The 23573-nt window shown below is 40.2% G+C and overlaps 1 protein-coding gene across 3 annotated transcripts in view; it reads right to left on the reverse strand.

The window, feature by feature from the left end:
• Positions 1 to 23573, reverse strand: part of ADAMTS19 (ADAM metallopeptidase with thrombospondin type 1 motif 19) — a 244175-nt gene that overhangs the window by 162756 nt on the left and 57846 nt on the right. For all 3 annotated transcript variants that reach the window (XM_036014922.1, XM_036014923.1, XM_028528758.2), the window contains exons 3-6: positions 15918 to 16083; positions 10891 to 11063; positions 9195 to 9278; positions 8370 to 8527 (exon numbers count right to left, since the gene is read on the reverse strand). In XM_036014922.1, the coding sequence (XP_035870815.1) occupies positions 8370 to 8527; positions 9195 to 9278; positions 10891 to 11063; positions 15918 to 16083 (581 nt within the window). The remainder of the gene's footprint in view (positions 1 to 8369; positions 8528 to 9194; positions 9279 to 10890; positions 11064 to 15917; positions 16084 to 23573) is intronic.

Genomic DNA, 23573 nt, shown 5'->3' on the forward strand with positions numbered 1-23573 from the left:
AAATGCAAAAGGTTTGTTGACGTTCTTGTTTACCAGTAAATGACCAAGTAGTAGTTAGTCTTTCTCTGCATTAGAAGATATTGAAATGAAATCCACCACAGGGACACCATGCGCAGAGCATAGGCTGCATACTGCTTATTTCTAGGGGTACATTTACATACATGGCAATGTACAATAAATGGCTCCTTTTACTGTCGTGTGGCACACAACCTGCCAACACAATTGGACATGGTAGGATTCATTAAGTGCTTCTTGCATGCCAAGCACTGGATAAGGGGAAGACCACAGAGATCAATACAGTAGACTTCTACTCTGAACGCAGAGAAGAGGATGAACACAATCATTTCTGTGATAAGGGCCCCAGATCAGTGAGGAAGAAGCCTGGGGAATCGTGTGAAATAATTGATGGTTCTATTTTGCAATTGACTTTGCCAGTAAAAGGAGAAACACCCAAAACAAATGATACTGAGTAATATGGGAATGCAAAAAATTAAAGAAACCTAAAATCAAATCTTCACCACAAGGCCAAGAATCAGTGTGTGCAAAGTGTATGCAGATGCAGGGGGAAAGGGATTTTATGTGCTCTTTCTAGACGTGCAGAACATCACATCATCATGCATGAGGCTGCAACATGACTATTTGATTTACATAATGTGAAACAAGGGACTTCATCTGTAACTAAACAACATGGTAAAACTAGGACAAATGTGCTGTTTATTGTCAAGGGCACTTAAGAGTTCCTCACACGGCCAATTTCTGTTCACTTAGCAAACAAATGAATAAAGCACAGTATTTCAAAGAACACGAGGTCCTTTATTCAGAAGCACTGGAGCATTGGAAATGCCTCTCAGCACAATCGATGGATAAGCTGTCGGCGGCATTTCCAAACTTCAGATCAGACTGTAGCGCTTAATCGTCCCCTTCGTTGCAGAGGGTCACGATAACATATTCTTCATTTTCACAATGTTCAAAGATTTACTGGGGGGGAGAGCTGGGGGGACTTGTTTGCCTAGACCTGTGATCACATGGATTCAAATTCTCTCATTTTTGGCTCGCGACGGCTCGGCGCGCCTGAAGTCTGCATCGCAGAGTTTCATTATGTGAGTTTATGGAAATGATGCTGTTGGACTTTGGCAGCTGAGAAGGCCAATAAATTCTGCTTAAGTTCTGATTTATATTGAAAAAAATGAAATGTGGCCTTTAATTTCCAAGAATGAAGATGCATCTGAGAATAAGTCTCATTGTAGAGTTTTATAGTGCCCTGGGTTATACCTATAAATGACTCATTCAAATATTATTCTATGATTTGTACTAAATTAATATATTTCTGCCATTTCTACATTTTATTAAATTTTTGATCTTACTTGCCAATGTCATTAGTTTAAATCTAACTTTCAGAAGTACTGTACATAAACCAAAAGCATTTCAGTAAATAGGAAAGGCAAAAATATCATTAATAAAGTGAAATTTTAAATGAAAGAGTGCTTTCAAGAGACATTGACTCAGGCCTTCTCCCTGATTTCAAAGAGAAATGTGAAAATTACACTGAGAATACATCATAGAGTTGACAGCTGGGGTAATGTGTTTTGTGTTTGTGTTACTATGAGCCCACGAGCACTGAGTCAGCTCGAAACTATTTACTTCATTGTAGCCACAGAACAACTTGACAAATATATTACTGCAGATATATTTGGGTTTATACAAACATTATTCATTTTAGCTGAAACCAAAATTAATGGCTGAGCTAAAATTTAATAACTGTCTAAGATGAGCACGCACTAGAAACTAGGCTGGTTATGAGTTTAGTTTGTCAAATATGGGTGAAATCCAAGGAGATTAAAATGTTTTTTTTATTTCTCACAAGTTCTCTGCAAAGCGAGTATCTGCTGACTTTGATCTTACACTAACTAAGAAGGGACTCGTCTTTAATCAAACTACTGAGTCCCACTTCCCTGAGCAAACGTGGCAAACAGCCCCCTCAGTGCGGGGCTGTCACCGTCACGGGGCTGAACATGGCGGTGGGGACAGAGACCCACCGCTGAGACCTCCCCTCCACAGGCGAGGCAAGGGAGAATGACTAGTTAGCATTTATTAGCATTTAATATGTGTGTGGCCTTTGTTATATTTTTTTTCTATTTTCAACCACAGAATTTTATTCTAAGTACTTAAAAAAAAAACCCAGAAGCAATCCATTAAGTCCTATTCTCAGTCCTGGTTATCAGGGCGCAAAGCACTGAGGTCACCATTTCTCTGCAGGACTGAGGAGCTGTGCGGGTTTTTTCCCGTGAAGTGTGAAGGGGCTTGGCAACACTTTACCTCCCACACAAAGTTCACCTACCAAAAGGGCGTTTCCGTTCAGGTCTGAACACAAGTCCTGTTTAGAGAATGAAGCTTGGGTTTTCTATCCATAACTAAAAGATACACTAGAAATATGATAATAGTGTCTTATTTTGTTTTATCTTTGAATGGTACAACGTGGGCATAGAGAGTACAACATTCAGCCATGTGGCAGTAGTTCAAGTTTTGAAAATCTGAGGGTGAGTAATTATTTTATTAATGGACCTGATCCAGCAGATTGAGATTAGGAAATACACATTGTATGTTTTCCTGAAGAATATTATTTAGAATAGTCTCACAAATCCCAGATATTATTACCTTCAGTTCATTCCTTTAATATATTGTCCCAGCCTATGGCTAAACATGAAGTTTGATTGCATTTTATGAGCATTTGATGATAAGGAAGAAGACTATGTTTCTAAACATGACACCGGGTACTATTTAATCACCCCCAATAAATACTAGCACATGTTTACAACCATATGTAGATAAAGATGTTTATATGTTTTTTTCTAAATGTAAAAGATCAGAAAGATATATAGACATAGAATAATTACATAAATTAGGATACTTATATGCAATAAAATGTTGGCCACAAATGATATAGACCAATATGGTTATATCAGTTTCCCGATGCTGCTATAACAAGTTACCACAAACTTGATCATTTAAAACAGGAATGCTTCATCTTACAGGTCTAGAGGTCTGAAGCTGAATGTAGGTCTGACCAGGTTAAATCAGGGTGTCCATAGGGCAGCACTGCCCCCAAGGCTTTCAGGTGGAACACACGGCCCCGCAGAGGCCGCCGGCATCCTTTGGCTGGTGGCCCTGCCGCCATCTTGAAAGCCAGCTGCAAAGCATCTTCCAGTCTCCATGACTCTGACCTTCTGTTCCCTTTCCCATCTTTTCAGATTCATGTGATTACATTGGACCCAACTAGAGAATTTGGCATAATCTCCCCATCGAGACTTCCTTAACCACATCTACAAAGTCCCTTTTGCCATATAAGAGGACACGGTCACAGGTTCTAGGGATTAGGACGTGGGCATTACTCTGCCTTCCACAATTAATGACATGAAAGGACTTACAAAACATAGCATAAAGTTTAAAAAAAAAACAAATAGAGAAAACTGTGTATAACATGAAACAATATTCTTTAGAATACACACAATTTAACACTGGTTACCTTTGAGCAACTTGTACCATGTCAATATGTTCATGCCTTACTTGAGAATTGTGCTACGGTGTTTCCTGAAGAACTATTTAAAAACAAGGAAATCCTGCCCTGACCGGTGTGGCTCAGTTAGTTGGGCACTGCCCGCAAACCAAAGGGTTCGGTGTTTGATTCCTGGTCAGGGCACATGCATGGGTTGCAGGTTCAGCACCTGGTCGGGCGCATATGGGAGGCAACCTGATGTTTCTCTCTCACATCAATGTTCTCTCCCTCTCTTTTTTCCCTGTAGGTTCCCTTTCCCTCTCTCTAAAAATAAAATAAATAAAATCTTTAAAAAATAAAAATAAAACAAGAAAATATTTGGACTAGATTTTTAAGGGAAAATATTATAAAATGGTATATAAAATGGGAACTTAAACTCCATTGACAATGTTCTTTCTTCTATGTAGAAGGGTGAACAGGCAGTTGCTAATTTTATTATTCCTTATATTCTCTTCATATACATCACACAGCTATCTTTTTTGAGAGAGTAGTGCCTATGTTGCCTTGCCAGTGAAGACTAGCACTTAGGGAGGTAATGATGAAGAGTGGTTAGTTAAAAGTGTGGCTTTTATTTCACCTTTTTTGAGAATGTCACGCTAAGCAAACTCAGTCAGAGAGAAAAAGTTAAGAACTATATGATTTCACTCATATGTGAGAGAAAAAACTGAAAGCAACACATGAACAAATAAGAAATACAAACAAAAAACTCATGCACACAGACAACAGTATGTAAAAATACCAGAGGGTAAGGGCGTGAGTGGGGAGTAGAGGGCAAAGGGGGTCAAATACATGGTGTGAGAGCAGATCTGACTCTGGGGAGTGGGCACATAATGCCATACACAGATTGTGTGTCGTAGAATTGTACACTTGAAACCTACATAATCTTATTAAACAACATCACCCCAATAATTCAACTTTAAAAAGTGTAGCTTTGAAAGCTTTATCACAGAAAAAATATTAGAGGCAGGAGATTCTTTTTTCAGGGTTTTAAAGAAAAAATGGCATTGGGGGTAAGAAATGAAATGAATGCACAGCATCAGTGGAGTGAAACAGAACTTGCATATAGAGTATGAACCCAAAATTACAAACATATGTATTTGGTTACAGAGATACACAGTAAACAAAGCTGAAGATATTTAAAATGTTACCTATAATGACTCCTAGGTGGTAGAATTACAGGCTAATGTTTTATCTTTATTCTTGTATTTCCCAAATATCTATAATAAATGTTTCTATTAACTACTTTTCCTTGCCCATGTCTTTGTGTCTTTGCTAGGCTAATTTTATTATATTTTAGACATTGTGGGTGGTGCATTATAGGGACTCAGGTTCTGTTATCTTCCTCTGAAGAGTACTAACTTCAGAGTGGCTGATCCCTCTGAACTTAGGCTGGTTTGAGCTTATTCTTTGGCAGGGAAGAAACACGATCCCCAAGCCTTTGTAACATGGTGGCACTCAAGACTCCAAACTCTCTCCTTAAAGTCTCACTGGGGTATGGTTTCAGGCTTTGTTAGAGCAGGTCAAGGGCAGGTCAAGGACAGGTATTTCTCTGGATCATGGTCCCTATTATGAAAGCACAGCCTTCCCATTTTCTCAGCTAAGTGCCAAGCACGAGCAATAAGGTATTAACAAGTTTGGTCCACTCTTGTAGCCTGAATCTGCTAAACTGCTAATATCTTTTTAAAATCCAAGCTCCATAGCAGCAACATTCTGATAAATTGTGGGCAATTTATATCTGCACACAATGCACTCAGGCTAGCCTTTCTGAGGGCTCTCAGATGATCTGCACATGGACTTTTGAGCACTTTTCCCTACACAGCACCCTCATCTCTGGTGTCCTGAGCAGGATCGCTGGACAATTTTTTGAGTGATCCTGCGCTCTACCTAGATTTCAGCTTGCAGTCAAAAAATTGTCCCCAGATGAAAAGCTGGGTTGACTGTGGGGCTCACTTAATACATTTTCCTTCATTCAGGGTTGCAGTCTTGCAATGCTCATTCCCCAATGATTGAAAAGAGTTGCCAAATAAATATTTTCCAGTTGTATGCCTATTAATTGCAGTAGTCCAGTATCAGGTACAACAAACTGTGGAAGTCCAGTTGTGTTCTCATATAGAGATTTTTTTCATCTTTATGAATTATCTATTACTAGAATAGCTTTTATGTAATTCAGCAACAGATGCTATCATGCATTTGACTCATTGCAGAAAATCATGTTTAAATGTTACTGTGTATTATGTGATGTGAAATGTCAACACTCTTAATGTGAAAATTAAGTAGTTACTGAACAATTATTTATCATTCATTTTTACTAAGCAAGATCCATTTATCAATAATTATTAATTTACAGCGCTTATGGAGAGTATATTGTTGCTCATTATTTCACATTCTTCAATTCACATGTAATGCTGCATTACAAATGTTTGCGAGTGCCACAGACATTTACAAGTGCAACTCAAAATTAATTAGCTCAAAACTTAATTGAAACTTTTTCCTCAGGTTGAAATAGAAAGTTTGTCAATTTATGAATTTATTTTTTTAATTTTTAGTATATTTTATTGATTATGCTATTATAGTTGTCCCAGTTTTTCTCCCGTTTATCACCCCTTTGCCCTGCAACCCCCAAACTTCAGCATTCCCCCCGCCCTTAGATCATGTCCATGGGTCATACATATAAGTTCTTCGACTTCTCCATTTCCTATACTATTCTTAACTTTCCCTCATCTATTTTATGCCTACAAACTATGCTTCTTATTCCCTGTACTTCCTCCCCATCCTTCCCCTCTCCCTCCCCAATGATAATCCTCCAAATTATCTCCATTTCTGTGAATCTGTTCCTGTCCTGGTTGTTTGCTTTTTAGGTTCAGTTGTCGATAGTTATGAGTTTGTTATCATTTTACTGTTCATAGTTTTTTATCTTCTTCTATTTCTTAGATTAAGTCCCTTTAACACTTCATATAATAAGGGCTCGGTAATGATGAACTCCTTTAACTTGACCTTATCTGGGAAGCACTTTATCTGCCCTTCCATTCTAAATGAAAGCTTTGCTGGATAGAGCAATTTTGGATGTAGGTCCTTGCCTTTCATGACTTGGAATATTTCTTTCCAGCCTCTTTTTACCTGTAAGTTCTCTTTTCAGAAATCAGCTGACAGTCTTATAGGAACTCCTTTGTAGGTAACTGTTTCTTTTTCTCTTGCTGCTTTAAGATTCTTTCCTTATCTTCCATCTTGGGTAACTTAATGATGATGTGCCTTGGTGTATCCTCCTTGGGTCCAATTTCTTTGGGACTCTCTGAGCTTCCTGGACTTCCTGGAAGTCTATTTCCTTTGCCAGATTGGGGAAGTTTTCTTTCAATATTTGTTCAAATACGTTTTTTATTTCTTGCTCCCGTTCTTATCTTTCTGGCACCCCCATGATTCAGATGTTGGAATGCTTAAAGTTGTCCCAGAGGTTCCTAAGTCTCTCCTCATTTTTTTGAATTCTTCTTTCTTCATTTTGTTCTGGGTGGATGTTTATTTCTTCCTTTTGCTCCAAATTATTGATCTGAGTCCCAGTTTCCTTATCTTCCCTGTTAGTTCCCTATATAGTTTCCTTTATTTCATTTTGTGTAGCCTTCATTTCTCCCTTCATTTTGTGATTGAGGTCAACCATTTCTGTAAGCATCCTGATCATCAGTGTTTTGAAGTCTGAATCTGATAGGTTGGCTATCTCCTTGTCACTTAGCTCTTTTTCTGGAGTTTTGATCTGTTCTTTCATTTGGGCCATATTCCTTTGTCTCAGTGCACCTGTTATATTGTAAGGGGGCAGAGCCCTAGGTTTTCGCCAGGGTGGGAAACCCTCTTTGTGACGCTGTGTGTGGGGGAGGGGTCAGAGAGGGAACAGTGCTGCTTGCTCAGCTCTTGTCCCACTTTTCATCACTTCCCACTCTAGCCCCAGTTTCCAAAGAACTCCCCTGTGAGACTGGGAGTTTCTCCCACCATCACAACCCCCACAGTATTTTACAGCTAGAGGTTTTGAGTCTTTAGTTTCCTAGTCAGCCAGCCCCACCACACCCACAAGGTCCACCGCCTCATCATGTGTCCTCACCACTTGGCTGCCCATCTCTGCCCCTCCTACCAGCCTAGAATGTTTCTTTAACTCGTTGGTTGTGGGAGTTCCATGCAGTTTGATCTTACGGCAGTTCTGGTTGTTTATTGTCTTTCAATTGGTTGTTATCCTTCTTTTGGTTGTGCGAGGAAGTGAAGCATTTCTACCTATGCCTCCATCTTGGCTGAACTCCTATAAATTCCCTACCTCCAGCTCATGCTCAGAGCCCGCGTCCTCTGGCTGGTCCAGGTCTATGTCAAACACTCCTGTCATGTCTTCAGCTTCCCTGTCTTGGAAGTCTGGCCCGGGTAAAAGCCGCCCCACCTCTGTCATCACCTCATGGGCCCAGACCCACTGCAGCCACCGCTGCCACCACCACCATCACTAGCTGCTTGGGCTCAGTGCCCAATTTCTGAGTTTAATATATTGGACTACTTTAAAGGGTAATGACTGACAAACACACGGTATAGGTTCATAATTTCAAAGTTCCACCATAATTCACCAAAATTTTAGCTGATCATCCTCAATGACTATGTCTTTACCTTAGAAACGTTTTGTCAGTATGCCATCCAATAAATGGCAGTTCAAAAGGCAGTTACTGTTAATTGAGGGAAATGACTGACATCATTACTCCAAAGGTTTTTGGAACAAAATCTAGAATCTAAGCACTTGGTGATTAACAGGATGGCCATCAAACGAGGACTGTCACTTCACTGGCTGGGGTACATTTACCTTGTTATAAGTATGGCTGCATCCACGGACGCTGCGTCCTCTCCCCAGCTGGTTGACATCTCTAAATGTATGTCATTCTTTTTGCCAAATTCTTCATGTTGCCACTTACAAAAACTCTCCAGCATTTTCTCCCCATGGTGCCCAATATAGAGATCTGCCTGCAAAAGAAGAGATTTTACTTCAAGGCAAATTATGCTCTGCTATACAAAACACTAGAAACTGAGGGGATGTCTTCAATGACTAAAGCAAACTGCTCACTGTAACAATAATTAGAATCCGGGCATTGATGTTGCCTGAGCCAAAAATCATAAAACTTGGTGAGGTACAATAATTACACAATCCGTATACTGTTACTCGAAAAAAGGAGAGAAGTTCAACGGCATGTTCAGAATGTGGAACTTCTGGACTTAAGTAATTCATTATTTCTATAATTTTAAAACAAGATTTTATGAAGTGCCAGTTAAGCAGCATGCTAAAATGTCACAGAATATTCTTCATTTAAAATGAACTACAGATAAGGCTTTACAAGCACATGCTCAGAGAAGAAACTAAAACTGCCATTAAATATGACTTTTTAACATTACTTTCAGAAAGTTAAGGTTTGCAGTCAGGATCCTTGGAAACGGAGAACAATCAATTTTCGGAATAAAATTGAGATATTCACCAAAACTAAGGACCAGTTTATGCATACCCTAAGTGATTCAGTGGATATTTCTGGACTTTAAGTCAACAAAAACCACATCCCTAGTATTCCTGTACTTAAAAGCACCTGAACACAACTTGCCATCCACTTAAATGAGGACCAAAAACTCAAGACTTTCTTACCGGCATTTCATGGAGAAGAACAAGCTTAATCACACGAAGGCTGACCTGCACACCAAGGCTCTTGTGCTGGAAAAGGTTAAAAACCTGAAAACAAATAAAAATAAAAACCTAAAATAAAACTGAAAAACATTGTAATTTTTCTTAAAGCCCAGACACAAGAGAAGTCTTTACCTCATTGAGCAATCTCATATATGTTTAAATTGTTTAATTGTATAAAACATTAGCTTAATAAGCAATAACTTAGCTAATTCACTTTAGATACAAAGAAATTTAGACACAACATTCTGAGATACTCACTGCAACCTTAGTAGTCTGAACATTTCAATGAGGAATCAAGACGAGGATGGGCTTTTCATGATACCAATGAGAAGAATTTTAGTAAACCCTAGAATCTTTCTTAATTCACAAAATGCCAGCATCCTCCTTCCTTCTGAGAAACAGTCCTGAAAACTCGGCCTGTCATATGCCATCTCCCCATTCATTCCTTAGGGTCTTTTTCTCTCTCAAACTAGCTGCCAAATACAAATAAGCTTTCCAAAGCCCCCCTCTCCAACACTGCCACAAAGATGAGCGGCTGACAGCTTCCCATCAGCATTACAAGAAGCTTTCTCAAAATGTGGTGTGTGTGCCCATGCTGGAAAACAAGGTGAATTTTTGTATGTGGTCCCCTGAGTTTTTGTAAAATTTGGCATTTGTTTAATTTGTCATAGAAAATACTGACACACCACACCCATGGTCTCAGAGATAGCACTTGTCGGAAAGACAGACTGGCTAGACTGTGCTCGCCTGCCCTGCACTGACCGCTGGCGGGGCGTCCAGGAGGTTGCTGAACACACACAGAAATGACTGAAATGAGGGAAAATCTGTTCGCTGGGGAAACCAGCCAAATAATAACAAAAAGAGGAAAAATGGGAATTTAGAAAAACAGAACATAATTTATCCTTAATCAGTGGTGCTTACCCTGCCTTCCATGGTAGCTGGAATTATAAATGGACATTTGCCTTTGGCTTTTATTTATGTTTATTCTCTCCTAAGAAACACTCTTCACCACAACCTTCTAATTCTGCCTTCAAGGAGGTTTACCCAAATGATAATGCAATTAAGCCAAAGGACTCACAGGGTAGCGAGCACCCAGGACAGGCTAGGTGTGGGCTAACTACTGCAGTTCAGGAATGGTCAACTGCAGTTAGCTACACATGATTCAGCTGGCTAAAAATTTAGCTACTAGCTATTAGGTCTTATTTATCAACTAGTATTATATAGAATATCCAATTTTACTACCTATATAAGAGCTTGGTGGATTACCAAGCTCCATTTTTGTTCTACCTCATAATCCAGAGTACTCTGTGGGGTCATGCATATAAACAAATATAACATTTCTGCCAATTTCAACAGCCTTTTTATCAGTGAGAATAAAATGAAGAGAGCAAAAAAGGAAAGGAAAGAATAATAGGGAATTTTGCCACATAGAAATGAAAAGTAAAGTTTTTGGTTTTTTTTACTAAATGATGTGAATTATTATTTTGATATCTTTTTTGAAACAGATCAACTTGGTAAACCTAAAGATTTTTTTTCCTGATGTCAGTAAAGAAAGGAATAGTAATGAGTTAATTTTTAAAGAACTTCATTATACTCACACATTTCTTCCTTAGAGCTTTCTTGAAAAAATTCCAAGCGCACTTTAAAGTTTGCCTACCATATTTAGGATGGTTAGAATGAATCTCCTGGCCGCATCCGCTCCGTGGTGGGAAACCACTGCTGGGTCTGCAACCACTACCGTCTCTATGTTGTATTCTTGAGGCAATTTGTATGAATACCGTTTCCCTCTTCCACTCTCTGTTATTTTTTTAGATCTAGGTCTTCCTTTATCTGCAACAGAGAAATGAATTTTCAAATGTGCCTCTCTCGGCAAAGTAAACAAAAAAAATTTCTGTTTATTTAATAATGTTAAAAATATTTACTGAATACCAACAAGCAATGATGATACAATGAGGAGCAAACCCAAGTAAGTTCCCTTTGCAAGCAGAGCCTCAGAGGGCACCTGGCGTCAGAGTACGCCTTTGGAAGCCAACGGGAGGGACCATTACTGTTCATTAGCTCTGCCATTTGGGAAACGAACATTACTAAGGCAGCCTTTGTTTCCTCATCGGCAGAATGAATAATACTAACACATATTTTCCAGAGTTGATGATGGCTTATAGGCAGTCACATTAGTAAAAATCTCTATAAATAAAATAACTCAATAAATTAAAAAATACCATGATTTTCTTTTTTAAACCAGTAACAAAATAAAGGTCTACTTGCAAGAAGTGCCTGGAGTGACTTCACCACACATCCTAATTTTAGGCAGGTGCCCTTAATTACAAAAACATTATGCGTGGATTACAAAGGATTTGGTTCTGCCTTCCATCAGGATCGTATAGAAGTTATAGCCTTAGGGTAATAAAGATTCTTCAAACAGGGCCAAATAAAAGCAGTAACCACAAATAAACATATTTATAAATTTAAGTACATAAAATATAATATTTCTGCTTATTAAAACATGCCATTATCATAATGAAAAACATGCCACCAAGTGGGAGAAGATATTTACAATGTTTTTCCATAATAAAGAAATAAAAGCTACTCTAAATCAATGACAGATAAACCAATTGGAAAACTGGCAAAGGACTTGAACAGCGATTTTCTCACAACAAGGATATCCAAATGGCTAACGAGAAGCATACGAGAAGATGCTCGATCGCATTAATCTTCAGGGACATATGAATTAAAATCACAATAAATTAAATTAATTAAAACCCCTAGAATGGCTAAAATAAAGAGATGATTATATTAAGTGTCAACCAGAATGTGAGGACAAGAACTGGAAGTCCCACACACATACATGCTGGGAGTTTAAATTAGGATAAACATTTTGGAAATTTGACTGGCAGTATCCATTAAGGGTGAACATTCGCATACCCAACGATCAAAGATCTAAAATATACACTCACCTGAAATGCATGCAAGTCACACGTGCAAATTGTTCAGGGCAGCACTATTCTTAATAGTTCAAATAACCATCAACAGTATAATGAATAATGAAATTTTGGCCTATTCATACAATGAAACGCTATCTAGCAATAAAAATAAGCCAACTACTGCAAAGTGTAAAAATGTGGATGAGCCTGCTGAAGATAAGGCTGAACACAAGAAGCCAATCGCAAAAAAGTAGGTGGGATTTCGGTTCTATCACCCCAGAAAGCATGTGGAGTGAGAAGAAAAGGAGGAAGTCCCAGGAAATGCCTCCATTTAGGGGCAGACATGTGGAAGAACACACACCCACGGAGGAGACAGAGATGTAAGAAAAAGAAGAAGAGAGAGCAAATGAAATCAGAGAGATAGTTACAGAATGAGGGGCATGTAACAGAGACGGGAAAGTTTGTCCCCTTCATTGCCCAGCAGCCATGTTTGGGAGTTATATGTAAATAGGCAACTTGGGACAATCTCAGTTCTTCAGAATCTCAGCCTCACAGTAGACGCCATCATACAAGTTACCCACGTGAAACTCCTGCATATTGAAGTCATCTTTTTGTTAAGTTGCTTCCTTTCAAGACTTCATTGTCTACATCAGGTATGCGCAGCTCATTCTTCATCTCCTAAACCCTCAGACCTCTTCCCACCCACAGGCAGGTGTGAAAACGACAGAATTGATGTCGCACACTTCCAGTCAGAGAAGAAATTTTAAAATGTGTGTTCACCAGTGCTCAACATATGATCTCCGAAGAATCCTCCACATACAGACAAAAACCTGCACAATGGGCCTGAGCAGCATGTGGACACAATTTCAGCAGTGGTCTGAGTCCTCGACATACTCATAATTTATGCTAAACTGTCAAGGAATATATGCAATGATGATGTCACTTGCTTGCTTAAAGTCTCCAAAACCACATTGGCCTTCCAGATAAAGTCCTTCCCCCAGCACACAAGCACCCCACCCCCCATCAGCCAATGACACCTCTCCAGGGCTGTGGCTCCTCACCATGGGGCAGACTTTTGGCTTCGGCTCCCCGAGTGGATGCCACTGTTCCTTCTGCCAAAACACTTTCCCCAACAATGACATGTGCTAAAAACCTCACACACGTTTTTCATTGGCACACATAATCTCATTTAATTCTGACAACTACCCTGAGCTTTGGGGATCCATCTCCCCATTCTGTGTATTGTAAATGGAGCTTCTGAGAGACAAAGTTAAGTTTTCCACAGCTTTCGTAAAGCTGGGAAGCGGTAGCTCGCGGATGCGAGCACAGGCCATCTGACCCCAGAGTCCACGTCTCCACCGTCACTCTCTGTTCCCTCCTCCCCTGTGGTGTGGGTACGTTTTACCTGATCTTTGAGGCTCAGCCCCCCAACAGCAGAAGCTTGGGATCTTGTATACTGAGTCCATCACAGTTCTTGTCAAACTACTCACAATGACTCATTTACCAGCTTGTCTAAAACAATACACTGGCCACCTCTTTCAAATAAGAGTTATGTCATTTAGCTCTACATCCCTTTGAGGTGACAGGTTGTACTTGTGTTGCAAATAATGAAGCTAAGCTTCAAAAGTTTAAGGGACTGAAGAGTTTGCAGCTAGAGTGGGACTTGAACCCAGGGCCTCTGAGCCTCAACCTCATACACCTTCCCCTTCTCTACACTACCTTCTAGTAGAACACAACAAAGTCATCCTAAAGTATGAAGGTCCCTGTTTTGAAAAAAATATTCATATAATAAATATGTATAAACATAACATACCTAAAGGCATTAAAACGCTGAAGGGCAATAGCACAAGGACTAAGCTGAATACAAGAACACTTTATGGTCCCACGGTGCAAGGGCAAATACTGCGACATGACTCAAATTTGAATCATGCATTTAGTATGTGACTACATCAGCCTGAACTAAGTAGAGCTACAATTAGACATAGCAGTGTAAGTAAATGAATATTTTATTTCATAAACTGTTCATTTAAAATAATTTTTAAAATTATAGGCCCCTCAAAAACTACTGAAAATAGGTCAGCTTGACAAATATCTGACTGAAGCCAGCTCAGCACTCCCTGTGTGTGAGTGCTTGCCCCAAATAGGTCAATTAATGTACAACGGTTATGCCTCACAAAAAAACGACTACAGCTTCAAGAGAAATGTTTGCCAAATATGAACCATGTATTCACACTTTATAAACCCATTGAAATTGAGAGTTTTTTTAGAAACCTTTCCTTTGTGCACAGTGACACAAGAAGCCTGCCTGGGTCGTCGGTGTACACGGCATGTAGAACAGCTGGAACCCATGGTGACTCGACAGCCGCACGGTGCAGGCTTTCAGTGTAACTCGTGGAGGGCTGTCTCCTTAAGTGGACTCAATTCCAGTTGTGGGCACCACTGTCATTTCATGATATGAAAGCCTTTCTTTCACTTGATCACAATGCTATGACCTTTATTCAGCTGTTTTCTCTCTCCGGTGTCAATAATTCTTAAACTAGAGAAGGGTAATGTGCCTTTTTTAAAGTGATTTGATTGTGTGTTTTGAAGGTGACTCCCCTGTAGACTGAAATCATAACCTTTCACAAAAGAAAATACATATCCTGGGCTAATTTAGCATGAATCTGTCTAAACAGAAACATCTTATAATTCTTCCTGAATCCAAACACTCTAGACAGTGATGAAATGAACATCCTATGGCCTCTGCAAAAGTGAGTGTTGTCGTAATCCATTTATTTAAACCAGCCTCAAAACCATGACCAGCTTGAGACCTAACATCTTGTCATTAACTACACTAGCACCTAACTGTAAATCTGCATGCCAAACTTTAAAATTTTTGCACCAAAAATTCTTCAAATAATTCATATTTCCTCAGTTTCTAATCTCGTATCAGTGAACATTCAGTGAGAGGTCTGGTTTAGATGTCTACACATTTGTCCTAGGGAAATTCATTCTTTTCCAGACATTGGCTATCACTCTCAGGTCCTACTTCTGTAAGAGAAATCATTCACTTCCCCTACCATTCTTGCCAATGCCACAGTCCCTGCCCAGGGAAGTAAGGGGGTGCACAATATGCCCACCATCTCACTCCTACGAAGAACGGGCAGACAAACAGAGATGAGGATTTGATTATTGGCAATGTTTATGTGCCGCTGAAACCACCAGGTTTAAGGCATGCTGATACTGAGAATAAAATTCAAAGAAATAGATGTTTACTCTTCTTCCTACTTCTCTGATCATTTGAACCTCCAAGATGAGTTTTACTTGGGTCAACTTAAAGAAGAAAGAAAGTAACAGATGCTTCTGGTCCAAGGAAAGAGGTAGCTATGATGTTCCAGGAGAGGTGGACTAAATGAAGGCTATGAGCTCACAGTATCGGTTTCAGGAGAGCTGGAATTCTCAGTGTCGTTTCTATTCTGGGGAGGTGACCCAAATCCCATGAGAAACTGCACGGCTCAGGAGAGGTGTGGGGGGCATGCGGTATATTAGTCCCAGAAATCCTTTTGAGTTCACATTTCTTGGTATTAAAACGTGGCACTTCCCTGAAAACTAAAAGATAAATTGAAAGTAGATATATTCAACTGTCATCGACCAAAACAAAAAGATAAAGCTAGTAAATGAATGGATGGGTGGGTGGAGGGATGGTTAGTTGGATGGATGGATAAAATTTTTGAAGGATTCATCTCCCATTGCACATTGACTAAAATCTTTCCGAAGGCATTACCTGAGAGGACACCACAGTACTGACTGTGAGGAGTTGGCTTCTCTGTGACTCTCTCCCCCATCGACCTTTTCTGCCTATACACACGATGCGGGTGACCCGTTATGGCCATTGTGTCATTGAGTGGTTCAATAAATATGAAGTCCTCATTGAGTTGAATAAATCCCATCTGGAATAAATAACATAAAAAGACGTATAAGAAACACCATGTGAATAAATTACTCGCTGGGTGCTCCCGCTCACACGCTATTTTCTTTCACATATGCACATACATTCTTCTAGTGAAGCTATTTTAGCAACCGCATAATAAAGTAACTGTCTTCCCATTTTATTACTTCGTCTTTCTGTACTTTATTGCACGAGCATAAACTTCATTTAGTGAGTCTGAGCCGGTGTGGGTGGGAGGCTGGATGCCAGCAGCAGATGCAGAGGCAAAATTCTGGAATGTTAAAGGCTCACTTTGGGAGACCCGTGGGCTCACTTACACGTAGCGCATATGCAAGACCAACGCAGTTTTAATTGCATGCGCCACACAGTCCAACTTCTTGACAATCATTACTTAATACAGCAAGTCTTGGAACCCATCAAAGCAAACAGAGGAGGCAGGGCACTAATGTTATTGTATAAAATATTCTTAAAGCCTTCTACGAAGCATTTTGAAAACCTGTGAATGACAGATTATGGCAAAAATAAAATATAACTTTATTTATTTTATGGAAACAAGTTTCATTTCATACAATGCCATGTTTTTAAAGTTCACCAACTGGGGGCAGAGGGCTAGACACTGTAGAGTATGGTTATGATCAAGAAAAAGAACTTCTGACAAGTAGATATCCTTTCATCCCACTGAAGAACCTAGTCATTCCTGTCCTTGCTTTTTTAGGATATAAATTTGCATTATAACTATGAAAATATTCCACGTGGAAGAACATATACCTTAATCTTTTCAATTTTTTACTTCACTGTAATATATAGAAATACATATTCAATGATTCTGTTAACTCTTCAGTAAATATTTTTTGAGGAAATAATCCCTTAGAACTTGCATTATTCATATCCACTCTGTTAATGTCAAAGTTTATAATTCTGAGTTGCACTAATTATATGAAAATTATGTGCAGTTCATTTTAATTTAATCTACAATGTACCTAGCATAGTAATGAAATAATTACTTCTTCAGACAGTAATTCTCCAGAGCTGAATATTAAGAAAATATAAATCTCTGTTAAACAAAATGTGTGTCTTCCTTAGAGGTATAAAAGAGGCTTTTTCTTTTGCTCTGTTTTAAGTATTATATTGCATCTCACATACAAAAAAATAACAGGTGATTGCCAATGTACTGCCTCATTTTATTCTGTAAGAACTGACATTACAAGACACCTTAATAATAAATCTAAAAATCCTCATCAGTTTCACTTTATTAAATTTTTTATACCACTAATAAAAATCTCAAGTACTGGAATCACAGTCAACCTCCTCTGTCTGTCCCCTTCTCTCTCTCTCTCCTTTCCCTCCCTCTTTCTCTCACACACCTCATCTGGGGATGGGGATAACTCAAACAAAAAAGAAATTCACTCTAAAGATTTTTTTCAAGATATGTAAATATTGGGGCGATTTTTTAATGTAATTTTAAAATGAGTTCTGATGAGTTCTTTTATTTTCCATACATGTTCTCATTCTCTCAAATATAAAGCTAGTTTGAATTTTAAAGTAATTCTATGAAGCCCACATTTTTTCTCTGCATCCTAATTTGATGGGAGAAAAAGAGAATAAAAATATGTACAAATTGAAATAATAATCATAAAAGATGCAGTTCATTGGCATGTGGATTGAGGATCAGTGATCTCACATTTTGTAACATTGATCTCATTGTGAAAATACAGAAGAATGTTACTTTTCTTATGCAGTAGTGTGCTTCTGAAGTTCAGTCAGTATTCAAGGTCACCAATATAATGGACAGAGTAGCTGATGGTTAAAATAATAATTATTATGGTGCTCAGTTAGAACATCTCAGATAAATATGCTCATCTTCCAGAAACTAAGTCATAAATTTGCAATCTGACAATTCTTTCAATACATTATAAGTATAGTTAGATTTATAACAATAAGCCCTAAAAAATTTCCTTGCATATTACCATATAAAACTTAATGACTCCAAGAACAAATTCTGGGTTGAAGACTGAGTTTACTAGACCTGCAACTATGACAAATTTTCAGTACTGTTATCACAACAGCTTCATAGGGTTGGTTGGTCAAGATTCCTTTTTAAAAAGCCTATGTAATGCTTTTATCACAGAATCTGATACTAGGCAACCAATCAATAAATGCTTGCCATAACTTTTACTTTATTAGTAAGAATAACCATAATAAATATAAGCACCCAAACATTTGAGTGTGGACTGTAGAACACAGAGAGTCCCAACAATCAAAGCTTATTCCTTTGTGTGCACATATCAGCATATGAAATATTATCTGAAATAAATGGGTTATTTTAGTTACGATCTGGAAAGCTCTTCACAACATAGAATTATCTGTTGGGTCAGGATGTTATCTATAGACATTTCCAAAAGGGGAAGGCCACATTTAACAAGGGAAAAAAACGCTGGAGTAACTACAAATAGTGACTCACTCACTGAGTATAAATTCACGGTCTGACCGCAGCGTGCCAGGCCCAGGTCAGTCCGGGGCACACGCAGCACAAGTCCTGGGTGCTCTCTCTCCAGAGGAGCGCTTCTGTCCGGGCCGGAATGCTCTCCTGCGGATGGGGACGTGCTCTCGCTGAGTCTGTCTCTTCCTAGATAATGACTTGTATTAAAGAATCGCTGAGAATCTTGAGGTTTTCTGAGTCTCCACACAGGGCTTACTTTTTCCACCAGCAACATGCATTATGTTTCCTGTCCTGTGACTCTCCAGGCCACGGAAGAACACAAACCCATGGGCCTCTCTGCGTGAGGGCGCCGTGTTCCGCCATCCACCACCTGGCAGCACTCGTTTGGAGGGCAAATACTGTCCTCGCAGTTTTAGAAGGAAAGTAAAGATTGTGTGACTTATTATGACATGATTCACTATCTAAAATAAATGCAGACTGTATGAGCGCTTTTCCTCCAGTTGCCCGTTTTAGATCTTCTTTCAGTCCGACGTTTTATGCACGTATTTGGAAATGCAGTCAAGTCTCACAGTTACCTCCTGACTTACTCTGTTATCGTACATGTTTCTACATAGGGTGGCATCCATTCTCTTGTCGCCAAATGGTGTTCTTTGATTTGACAATTCAGCAACAATTTCGGTATTGTGCGAATGCACCATCGCTTACGTGAAACTGTTACCAGCCATCTCGTTTCCTGCCAGTTCTGGTATTTTATTTCTCTACTTAGATGTCTTTGTGCTTTTTTTGAAACAGCTGTGAACCTGGACCTTCATGCAGATGCACTGATGCCGCCATCAGCTTCTCGTCACAGCACGGCATTTCATGGGGCCGACGTGCATGCATTTTTATATACCGTTTCTTCAATTCAGCAAATATCAGTGTCTCATTTGTTCGAATTTAAATGAGCCATGGTCTATTAAACAAAGAAACACATTCTAATGTTCTAATGTAAGCAAAACTAAAAATAAACTACAAAATTAGAAAGCAACACAGCACTCTGCATTCTTGTTTCCGTCCCTACTAGGTTACGTCCCTCCCTTTCCCGCCCTCACTTCCTGCTCGCAGAATAAAGCACTACTGTGCTTATCTCAAGTTTTTTCTTTTTCAACTTGATTTTTATTGTTGACACTATTGCAGATGACCCTCCCCTCCTTGCCCACTTCTACCCAGCCCCAGCGCTCTCCCCACGCTCTGGCCGTCCCCACACGGCTGTCTGCTTCCATGACGTATGCACATGTGCTCTCTGGCTAATTCCTTCACCTTCTTTCACCCAGCCCCTCCACCCTCTCCGCTCTTCATTCTCCCACATTCCTTTCTTGAAATTGCCTTTCTTTTCCAAAACCTTGGTCTTCTAGCTAAACTTTCACCAGATTGGCTGAAGGTATTTTATCTGAGGCTCAAACTGTGTATTTTGAGAGCCTTTGAGAATACCCAATTTTTAAAAATATGCAGCACATCACAAGAATGAAATATTAGTGCAAAGGGACGTGTGGAAAGTGGTAGATCATTATAACTTCAGGATCCCAGAAGAGTCTCAAGGAATTAACAGGATTTGGGTTAGACTGCAGCGAGGCTGCTCCCTAGGAGAAGGGGACTGGGACCACAGGCGAAGAGGATGTGCATTCACCGAAACAGTTCAAGAAGAGCACTGGAGAAATGTAGCCAAAAAGTGAAGTGAACCCATATAACCGGAAACACCAAACAACCGAGTTCTTGATAAGAAAGGGCAAGTCAGCCTCCTAACACTCTGAGGATGATTCACCTACCATCCGACGATAGGACAGATCAGAGGACTAGTGAGATTCTGGACACAGCACAAGCATTTTATTTCTGAACAACAGTGAGAGAAGTTGCTGAGAAATCTGGCATCGGCATATGCTTGTAAAAACACTTTAGACAAATATTTGTCTGATGCTCTACATGATCTGAATATCTATACAAGTTTGGCTTTATGTTATTAAGTGTTTTCTTGTATGGTAATGTTAGAATGTCTATCTCATTAAGTAAATACAGTTCTATGTACTTTGAGATGTAAACATCACATAGGCTAGACATAAATTATACTATAAGTTTGTTTTATGCTTTATTCAAACATGTCATTTTCAGCGTTACTGTAAATGGGACTCACTTTTCATACATTTGTGCATTCTGTGCACACACACACACCTCTGTGAACACACACCTTCTGCACTGCACCTATCCTGCAGTCTTGTGCTGGCATACTGCTCCGGACTCGATCCTTTCTACATTTCCCCCACACGCCCACAGGGATCAACACCACGGTCATGACAAAGTCTATCTACCACTCCAGCTTTATCTTTACCGCTCAAACGTCCTATATACCCCTAACAAACCAATTCTGATTGCATGAACAAGCTTTCGATTTTAACAGGTTTCTAAAGAACATCCTGGTGCATGGCATGTGCTGCTTTCTTCCTTGAAAGAGAAAGGCACTGTCTGCGTGGAGAGTTATTTCTCCAAAGTCAAGCCAACCCTGCCTTACCCATCGACTTCCACCCTGCACCTTTTCTACTGTAGCCCTTGCCAAGCCACTGTGGTTACAGCTTCTGCGTCTGCTTAGATGGTGAGCTCTCTGCGGGAAGGCAGTGGCCACAGAGCTCCCCTCTTGCTTTCGATTCACAAGGACTGCTATTCAGCGGGTGCTCCAGGAATGCTGCCTTTAACTCAGCGTGCTCCTCCTTCTGGAGATAAAGAAAACATATCCACTCAACTGCCCTGAAAAGCATCCAGTCCCCCATCTGGGGCTCCATCTGGGGGAAGGCTGTAATTCGACTTCTTCCCCACAGCACGGCTGCTGCTTTCCCTGTGTGCCCAAGCTCTACCTTTAGAAATAGCTTTCAAGCAACCACATCCTGACCATCATCCCATTGTCTCTCCCTGACAAAGGGCTGCAGAGAATTGCTAAACTACAATGAAAGAAGAAAACTTGGGAATCACCCAGCTCCAAAACTCCCTGGAGTTTTAAAAATCAAGAAAACCAAGGCTTAGAAATGTTGCATGACTCACCTAAAATCACTCGGAAAATCTGTGTGACATCAGGGCTGGAAGCAAAGGCTCCCAATTTCCAAACAGACCTTCAGTTTCAATCCATCACCCTGGATGTGCTTGCTGCCTCCCCTCCACTTCTGTTCCCCCACATCCTAGCTGGCCTGGCTGTGCTACAAAGACTGTTCCGGGCTAATCTCCGCCCACACTGCTTCCCTTCAGGCTCCTCCCTGAGGAGAGAGGTCCTGGGCTGTTGCTGTCCTCCATGTCGCCCAAGTTTTCCTTTTCTCCAGCAAATGGTTCTGTTTCCTCACACAGGTCATGTTCCTCACTCCAAGGCAGGTCTTCGGGCAGCAACTGTTCTGCGTTTATCGCCTCCCCTAGGTTTAGAACCCCCCTTTGGAGATGCTTCCCAAACCCCCTCCCAGCTCTCAGGGCTTCTTTTCGAGACCCACTCTCGTCTGTCACTTCTTGTCTCTGTACAGTGGTACCCCTTCTCCCCACACTGGTACCTCCTCCCAAATCTGTACCTCTAGTTCACAACTCTGTGTTCTGGTTACCTAGGCTTCAGTGATTATATAGCCTTGACTCTTTCCTTTTCAAATTTGTGCAAGAATATTAACATTTAGATGAAAACAATAAAAATAATATGCCTCTCTGCCAGACACTGTCTATACATGATTTCATTGAACCCAACGGCCAGCTTGAGACACCTATGCTAACTTCACCAGCCTTGGAGTTGAAAAACAAAAACAACTCATGAGTTTCAAAGAGAGCAAGCAAGTCCTAGGGTCACAAATCAGGCCATGGTGAAACGGAATTCAAACCAAAGCCTGCGAGCTTCTGAGGTGCTGCCTGCGTGCAGCTCTTCGAGCAGGGCTAGGCCTGCTACATGGCTGCTCTTCCGAACCACACTCAGCCTTAAACACTCGACACAAGGGGCCTGACATCAAGCACAGCACCCCACAGATGGTAGATGTCCTAACGTGGTGTCAACAGTGAGGCCAGGCCCCACTTCCACAAGCAGAAGATGCTCTAAACTTTCTCTGAAGCTGTTTCATGTGACAGTACTAGCAAGCCGCCAAGCAGAGCTCAGGCTTCCAAGCTGCAGCCCCTGGCTCCTCCCATGGGGTAGGGGTGGGGGTGCATGATAACCCTCCTGGGGCAGATTGGGCAGAATGTTTCCAGATGTTTATTTTCCTTTCCTTCTTCCTTTCTTGTACTTCTCTTTTGTAGTTACTTTCTTAAAATGTGATCATAAAACCTGAACTTTTAAGTAGCAGAACATTTAATAATATAGTTAAAGAAACAAAATCACCATCCCAAATCATATCCTGTGGCATAATTATATGCATATATTCCTTTCTAGTCTGTTTACACACACACACACACACACACATAAGTATATATAAGTACGTGGGGGTGTGTATCAGTGCATGTGTACACCCTCCTATACACACACCTGCTTAGTTTTATATCTACTTCCTTTTCCCATTTAAGAATAGCTTAATAGCTATTTTGCTTGTTAATAGTATTAAATAATCTTCATAAGCTTGGTTTTTAATCTCTGAATAACAGTTTATCCTCTAAGTGTATTGTAATTGTTATCAGCTATTCATTTGTTCGACCCTCTATTCAATGGAATGATGGCGAGCACCCACTCTGTGCCCAGAGCTCAGGGCGCAGCAGTGAACAGGGCCAGGCTTACACTTGAGGAAGGGAGGCAAGTGCTGTTTACTCAGCTGGGTCAAGGTCACACACAGTTGCTCCGTGACCATCAGTTAATAAGCTCTGCATTGATGGTTTATACACTTCTCTAAGCCTGTGTTCTATTTCATGATGTAAAACAGGGTTAACATACAACCTCTGGGCCACGGGAGTTGCTGAAAGTAACCACCCGAAGAAGACAAATTAAGCATCTTTGAAGGACAAGTGTGAGACCCCAGAGACCGACAGGTGTTTCTACGGAGAAGAGCTTCCCAGGAATCCACATGTGCTCACAGGAG

Source organism: Phyllostomus discolor, chromosome 13, assembly GCF_004126475.2.
Source record: "Phyllostomus discolor isolate MPI-MPIP mPhyDis1 chromosome 13, mPhyDis1.pri.v3, whole genome shotgun sequence".
Classification (NCBI taxonomy): Eukaryota; Metazoa; Chordata; class Mammalia; order Chiroptera; family Phyllostomidae; genus Phyllostomus; species Phyllostomus discolor.